The 8,620-nt window shown below is 39.2% G+C and overlaps 1 protein-coding gene across 1 annotated transcript; it reads left to right on the forward strand.

Annotated features, from left to right (window-relative positions):
• The first annotated feature begins 3,102 nt into the window (after nucleotides 1-3,102).
• Nucleotides 3,103-4,044, forward strand: LOC148802414 (uncharacterized). Its single transcript, XM_088897895.1, has one exon. It carries the CDS (start codon nucleotides 3,103-3,105, stop codon nucleotides 4,042-4,044), a length of 942 nt encoding a protein of 313 aa, XP_088754021.1.
• The last annotated feature ends 4,576 nt before the right edge of the window (nucleotides 4,045-8,620 follow it).

Here is an 8,620-nt window from a genome sequence, read left to right on the forward strand (position 1 = left end):
AGTATTACCACATGGAACAAAATGACGATGCTATTCTTAGAGAAGTACTTCTTAGCTTCATGGGCGGCCAACATCAGAAAGGAAATCTATAGTGTAAGGCAGTACAACAGAGAGTCCCTACATGAGTACTAGGAACGCTTTAAAAAATTATGTGCAAGCTGCCCCCATCATCAAATCAGCGAGCAACTACTTATCGAATATTTCTATGAGGGTCTTCAACCCACTGATAGGAGCATGATTGATGTTGCTAGTGAAGGAGCTTTAGTAGATAAAACCCCCGAGGCCGTGAGAAATCTGATTGCAAATATGGCGGCCAATTCTCAACAGTTCGGCTATAGGCTCAACCCTCCATCAAAGCATGCTAATGAGGTAAATATTTCTTCCCTAGAACAACGAATTGCGAGTCTGACTTCTCTTGTTCGCCAAATGGCTGTAGGTAACATGCAAACGGTGAAGGTTTGTGTGATATGTTCGGTAGTAGGGCATCCAACTGATATGTGCCCAACTCTTCAAGAGGAGCCCGTTGAGCAAGTTAATGCAGTAGGTGGTTTTCCAGGGCAACGGCAAATGAAGTATGATCCCTATTCGAGCACATACAATCCGGGATTGAGGGATCATCCCAATCTCAACTATGGGAATCTGCAAAACCGCCTGACTTTCCATCAATATTAGCTGCACCCCTCTAGACAACATCTAGCCCAAACTTTTGATTCAAGTATGTCTTTAGAGGATATTGTTAAATCTCTTGCCACTAATACTTTGTTATTTCAATAGGAGACGAAACAATTTCAGCAAGAGACGAGAGCTAGTATCCAACGCTTGGACAATCAGATGGGCCAGATGGCAACCGCAGTTAATCGGTTAGAGGAGCAAAGTTCGGGGAAATTACCCTCTCAAACAGTTGTGAATCCAAAAGAAAATGTAAGTGCAATCATTTTGAGAAGTGGTAAGGAGGTTGAGACTCCAGCAAGGGCAGCCCCTACATTGTCAAATCATGAAAAGGAGAAAGACATCACTCCTGATGGTGATGAAGTACCTAAGCATAAGTTTCCACCTCTTTCTGATTATAAACCTGTACCTCTTTTCCCTAATGCTTTCACAGGATCTAGACAATATGAGCAGTTCAATGATTTTTCTAAAACTTTTCGTAGACGCGAGGTAAACATTCCACTCTTAGATTCTATTAAACAAGTACCTTGTTATGCTAAATTCCTGAAAGAATTGTGTACACATAAAAGGAAACGGAAACTAAAAGGATGTGAAAGGTGGGAGTAGGGGAGAATGTTTCTGCAATTATTCAAAGAAAACTCCCTACAAAGTGCAAGGATCCAGGTATGTTCACTATCCCTTGCATGATAGGTAACACTAGAATTGAGAAGGCCATGTTAGACTTAGGAGCTTCTATTAATATCATGCCATATTCTATATATGTTTCTTTGAAACTTGGACCTTTGAATAAGACTGGTGTAGTGATTCATTTGGCTGATTGATCTAATGCCTATCCTAAGGATGTGGTTGAGGATGTTCTTGTGAAAGTAAATGATTTGGTTTTCCTACTAATTTTTATGTGCTTGATATGGATAATGGTGATCAAACCACTCATATTCTTCTAGGAAGACCATTCTTAAAAACATCCAAGACTAAGATAGATATTTATAGTGGCACACTCACCATGGAATTTGATGGTTAAATTGTTAAGTTTAATATTTATGATGCCATGAAATATCCTACTGATAATAATCCTATTTGTTCTGTTGATGCGATTGATTCTTTGGCATAGGAAGTCTTTGAACTTAATAGGAAGGATGGATTAGAAGTTTCCATTAGTAAGTATTTTGAGAAAGGGGCCAATGTTGAATGCTGATTTGTAGGAAACGGTTGCAGCATCGGATGATTCTCCAGAGTTACAACAGTTAGGTAATGCTCCTTATAGTATGTTGCCAAACCCACCCATGATGGATGGAAGGGGAAAGCACTAGAAGTTGCAACCACAAAAGTTAGAGGATCTAGTTTATGGTGATTAAAAATAGGGAAGTTTGTTTTTTCTAATTCTTCTTGTTTTTGCATTTATAATTTAGTTATTTCCACATTTTCTTTGCATTTTACCTTACATTGGGGACAATGTAAGTTTTAAGTGTGAGGGAGGGGATTTAGGTTAGAAATTAGGTTGCGTTTTAAAATTTGATTTAGGTTGTGTTTTTCTAAAAAAGAAAAAGCTCAACTCTTTTGGAATCAATTGAAATAGTATTCTGGGACAACTCTTGTGAACTTAGTAAAGAAATATGATTAGGGAATACATGATTCACTTGAAGCCATCCCCTTTTTAAGCTAGTCCTAAATCCAGGTTTTAGTAAATAAGGTAAATATTTTACCAAGCAATTCAATAGTAGAATGGACCATAAAAAGAATCTACTAGCTAGCAATTCAATCAGTAGGACGGAGCATAAATGCACTTATTGACCAAGTAATCCTAAAAGTGAGATGGACCATAAAATGCACTCACTTCCACCAAGAAAAAAAAAAGAAAAAAAAAATTGTTTTCCCTAGTTTACTACTTGGTTTGTAGTAGCAAAAATTGGATTGGTTGATGGATGAGTCATGTATAACTTGGTCGTGTTGATTTAATAGTTTGCAATAGTAAATCGAGAATATTTGTAGAAAAAGATGAAGGAAGATTGATGAGAACAAAATGGCTGTAGGTAACATGCAAATGGTGAAGGTTTGTGGGATATGTTCGGTAGTAGGGCATCTAACTGATATGTGCCCAACTCTTCAAGAGGAGCTCATTGAGCAAGTAAATGCACCAGGTGGTTTTCCTGGGCAACCGCAAAGGAAGTATGACCCCTATTCAAGCACATACAATCCGGGAAGGAGGAATCATCCCAATCTCAGCTATGGGAATCAGCAAAACTGCCCGACTTTCCAGCAATATCAGCCGCACCCCCTAGACAACAGCCAACCCAAACTTTTGATTTAGGTATGTCTTTAGAGGATATTGTTAAATCTCTTGCCACTAATACTTTGTTATTTCAATAGGAGACGAAACAATTTCAACAAGAGACGAGGACCAGTATCCAACACTTGGACAATTAGATGGGCTAGATGGTGACCGCAATTTATCAGTTAGAGGCACAATGTTTGGGGAAATTACCCTCTCAAACATATGTGAATCCAAAAGAAAATATAAGTGCAATCGTTTTGAGAAGTGGTAAGGAGGTTGAGACTCCAGCAAGGGCAGCCCTTGCATTGTCAAATCATGAAAAGAAGAAAGACATCACTCCTGATGGTGATGAAGTACCTAAGCGTAAGTTTCCACCTCTTTCTGATTATAAACCGGTACCTTCTTTCCCTAATGCTTTAGCTGGATCTAGACAAGATGAACATTTCAAATATTTTTATGAAGCTTTTCGTAGATGCGAGGTAAACATTCCACTCTTAGATGCTATTAAACAAGTACCTCATTATACTAAATTATTGAAAGAATTGTGTACACATAAAAGGAAACAGAAACTAAAAGGATGTGACAAGGTGATAGTAGGGGAGAATGTTTCTACAGTTATTCAAAGAAAACTCCCTACAAAGTGCAAGGATCCAGGTATGTTCACTATCCCCTGCATGATAGGTAACACTAGAATTGAGAAGGCCATGTTAGACTTTGCAGCTTCTATTAATGTCTTGCCATTTTCTATATATGTTTCTTTGAAACTTGGACCTTTGAATAAGACTGGTGTAGTGATTCAATTGGCTGATAGATTTAATGTCTATCCTAAGGGTGTAGTTGAGGATGTTCTTGGGAAAGTAAATGATTTGGTTTTTCCTACTGATTTTTATGTGCTTGATTTGGATAATGGTGATCAAACCACTCCTATTCTGCTAGGAAGACCATTCTTAAAAACATCCAAGGCTAAGATAGATGTTTATAGTGGCACACTCACCATGGAATTTGATGGTGAAATTGTTAAGTTTAATATTTATGATGGCATGAAATATCCTACTGATGATAATCCTATTTGTTCTATTGATGCAATTGATTCTTTGGCATAGGAAGTCTTCAAACTTAATGGAAAGGATGGATTAGAAGTTTCCATTAGTAAGCATCTTGAGAAAGAGGGGCCAATGTTGAATGCTGATTTGTAGGAAATGGTTGCAGCATCGGATGACTTCTGTGATAGACTATCTGGAGACCTTTGCCCCTATTGCCAAGATGACTTCTGTGAGAGTTATGTTATCTCTGGCTGGTCACTCAGACTGGCTACTTTACTAGCTGGATGTAAAGAATGCATTTATGAATGGAGAGTTACATGAGGAGGTCTATATGTCTCTTCCTCCAGGAATGCATGAAACAAATACGAAAGGGAAAGTCTGCAAGCTGAAGAAATCTCTTTATGGACTTAAACATTTCCCTAGGGCATGGTTTGAAAGTTTTAGGGCTGCCCTAGTTAACTTTGGCTATGTATAAACTCAGTCTGATCATACCCTCTTTGTGAAGAGGAGAGGATCTTTGGTAGTTTATCTGAATGTGTATGTTGATGATATTGTTGTGACTGGTAATGATGTATCAGGGTTCTTGACCTTAAATCTTTCCTTCATACAGAATTTGAGATAAAAGATTTGGGGGAATTGAGATGCTTTCTTGGCATAAAAGTTGCTCAACCTAAGGATGGGATCCATATCTCTCAGTGAAAGTATGTACTTGACTTGCTCTCTGAAACAGGGAAGATGGATGCAAGACTAGTTGCTACTCCTATTGATATGAGTCATAAACTCTCTGCCTCAAATGGAGTAATGTTGAAAGATAAGGGAGTCTTCCAGAGGCTACTTGGGAAACTTCTTTATCTATGCATGACTCAGCCAGACATTGCATACGCTATCAGTTGCATTAGTCAGTTCATGCATGCTCCCAGGCACACTCACATGGCACCAGTAGAGCGAATTCTGTGTTATTTGAAGGATTCTCCTGGAGAGGGATATCTATTTGCTAAGCATGGTCATATGAAACTTGAATCCTACACAGATGCTGATTGTGAAGGGATGAGAGATCCATCTTATGGATGGCCAAACCCTGCAGAAGGTTGGGCGAAATTTCAAAAATTTCTCTCTCCCATGTGGGAATCACATCCCTATTTTAGAAAACTATATTTTCAATGATCAATCTTGAAACCAAACTGGACCAGATCTGAAACCAAAAGGGAGTGGAGGGATATACTTGATACGAAGTAATAATAACCTCCAATGAAGGTGTTCACGGCCAAAGAAAAATCCAAAGACTGCTTCCACCGAAGATGACACAGTGCAGAATGAAGCAGAACCAGCAGGATGGTTCTTCAGCAAGAATCTGATGGAGGGCTAGTGAGCATGAGTTTAGATTACCTTTTCTGCCAAAAGGTAATATCAAGAACCCTTCTTGATCGCTCCCACAGGTGGAGATCGAACTGCTTCTGTCTTCTGCTCTTGCTCTCTCCTGCTCCTGCCGCCATACCAGTTCGATCTCCACTAGTGGGAGCGATGAAAAAGTGTTCTTGATATTAACTTTTAGTAGAAAAGGTAATTAGAAGTCATGCTCACTCGCCTTCCATCAGATTCTTGTTGAAGAGCCATCTTGCTGATTTTGCTTCATCCTGCACCATGTCATCTTCGGTGGAAGCAATCGTTGGATTTTTCCTTGGGCGTGAACACCTTCATTGGAGTTTATTGTTACTTCATATCAGGTATAACCCTCCACTCCCTTTTGGTTTCAAATCTGGTCTGGTTTAGGTTCAAGATTGATCCTTGAAAATGTAGTTTTCTAAAATAGAGAATGTGATTCCCACATGGGAAAGAGAGAAATTTTTGAAATTTCGCCCAACCTACCTACAGGGATTGGCCATCCATATGATGGATCTCTCATCCCTTCAGTGGTATCAGAGCCAGGTTCAAATCTTAAACTAAAATTAACCAGATCTGGAACTGCGCAAATGGGCAGAAGGCGTTCTACCCGATTTGTGCAGATTAGAGATTTTCTGGGAAATCGGTTCCCAGATTTTTGGCGATTGAACTGAAATTAATTTTTTATGAATCTGAATTATATTTAGAATAGTTATGCATATTTTTCTTGATTTTTGGGCTGTTCGTATGGTGGAGATCAAAATCATTAATGGCACAAGAATTCTGTGTTTTTGCTGTTCTTTTACTTTCTTGGTCTATAAATAATTTTTTTTTTATTTTTAGATAGAATGTATAGGAATTCAATTTTAATGTAATATTAATAGAAATTAGGTTTTCTATTTTATTTCATTCGAAATTGAAGCAGAAAGCGCAAGGAGGAAATTTTCGCAGATAAGGGTTTGGCTATCTGCGATTTACAGTTTTTGAAAATGCATGCTGCGATCTAACTTTTGTTTTGCAGGGTAGCAGTCCTACGAACAGCCCTCCTATTGATTCTTGAATGTCTTGTTTTAGTAATTTAATTTCAGATCGAATTCTTGAATTAAATCTTGAATTAAAAATCAAACCCTAGACCCATTCGAACCAGATTGGACCAAACTGGTTGGACCGAATCTGTGGTTTGATGGGGGCTGTTCTCAGCCCTTATTTTCTACTCATGGATCTAGGAGTTGATGGTTAAATGCAAGATGCAATTCAGCCCATACTTGTAAAACCCAGTTTTAATGTGTTAAAACTGCTTTAGTCCATTTTTAGAATAAAAGCTATATGGGCCGAACTGCTCTTTGCAATTCAGCCCATATACCTAGATAATATTATGAATTTTTATGGGCTTTAATTATGGGTTTTACAGTTATTAATTGATTGGATCAATTATGTTGTTCCTGCATGTGATGTATGGATATGTGATGTGCAACGTTCATGAGCCATAAGTACTTGGCCAATGCTGATACAATAGTCGCTCTTGCGCACACCATGGCTGAATGCACATCATTTCCATGGTGTCCTTAAGATCATTGGGTGATCTCCCTTCGTGTTGGGCCCCACACCAGCTTCATCCCCAAGGGGAATCGTGCGGATCCCTAACCGTTTAGGGCCCACCTAAATATGGCTTTATGAAAGCTATTGGGAGCCACTTTGGTTTGACCTAAATTAAACTAGGGCATAATATTTTGTTCCCTCCACTGAAATATGAGTACATGTGATAGGGAGATTCATATGATGAACTCTCTAAAGGCCTTCCATCATTAACATGAAGATGGGTCCTTCAGTAATGAGGAAACACACCATAAAATTGGGCTATCCATTTGCTGCTGGATATGTTGGATTGTGTTATAAGATGATAGGGGCGTCGACCGATGTGGAAAGGGCCTATCCTAAAATGGAAGACTCTCTCACGGTACCTTGGCATTCACGAATATGATGGGTGAGCACTCACTGGACAGAAAGGTTTAACCTAAAATGGCAATGAACCTTGTCTGATAGAGGCCAAAGGGAAAGCTCATAAGATGAGTGGATATGATCCTTCACAGAAAGGTGGTGGGGTTATGCAGCTGAAACAGTTGGCTCCATGCACCCTATGTGATTTCCTACATTTCCAGAGACATAATTCGTAGTCTTCGTTACTAAGATAGGAGGGAAATCTCGGAGATGAATAAATGGATATGAAACATAGATTAAAAGCCATATCTATGTAGATAACATGAATCAAATAAGGTTGTTGACTAATATTTGGTTTTCATCAGAAATGGCAAACGGACAATTCGCTAAATTGCTGGACGACAACAAACTTAAGAGCCCAAACTACGCTAACTGGTATCGTAACCTTATGTTGGTCTTGACGTCCAAAAAATTGGACAAAGTAGCTAAAAACCCTGCTCTAGACCGTCCGGGTGAAAGGGCTTCTAAGTCCCACAGGAGGGACAATCAAGAATGGGAAGAGAAAAATTCCCTTGCCCGCTGCTACATCATAGCATCTTTAGACAATCTGATACAGTTACAGTTCAATCATATCAAATTGTCCAAGGATATCTTGGACAGTCTGAGGACGATGTATGAGAAGTAGAATCATTCTACTAGTCAAAAGGTCTTGAAACATTACATGATCACGCAGATGTCCAAGAACCAACAAGTTCATGACCATTGTTTTAAGATGATGGGATACATCAATTAACTTGAGGCTCTTGGATCCGGGCTTGATCATGTCACCAAGGTTGACGCCATCCTAAATTCTTTGCCTTCTTCCTTCAATCAATTCATTATGAATTACAACATGAATAAGCTAATGTTAGCATCCAAGAACTCAGCAATATGTTGCAGAGGGCCGAAGAACTGATAAAGAAGGATAAGCCCATTGCCATGCTTGTTGAAGCCGACAAATCAGGCAAGAAGATGAGGAAGGCGAAGAAAAAGACTCAGAAGAAAGCCTCCAAGTCCAAAAGGCAGAGGAAGGACAAAGCATTAGATGCTTGTCACTTCTGCAAGCAGGCCGACCATTGGAAGAGGAACTATCCTTAGTACCTGGAGACCAAGAAACAAGGTATTCTTGAATCCTTTTTCATAGAAACCAATTTGTTGATAACTTCGGCTACCTGGTGTATTGACTCTGGGGCATCAACTCATGCGTGTAACTCACTGCAGGGATTCAGGACAAGCAGAAGACTGAGTGACAGAGATGTGACTCTTTACTTGTGGACTT

The sequence above is a fragment of the Nelumbo nucifera genome, chromosome 2, assembly GCF_055504915.1.
Source record: "Nelumbo nucifera cultivar China Antique chromosome 2, China Antique-T2T, whole genome shotgun sequence".
NCBI classification, from domain to species: Eukaryota; Viridiplantae; Streptophyta; class Magnoliopsida; order Proteales; family Nelumbonaceae; genus Nelumbo; species Nelumbo nucifera.

Excerpts from the sequence above, each read along its gene's own strand:
- LOC148802414 (XM_088897895.1), top strand. The coding sequence starts at position 3,103 with ATGGTGACCGCAATTTATCAGTTAGAGGCACAATGTTTGGGGAAATTA.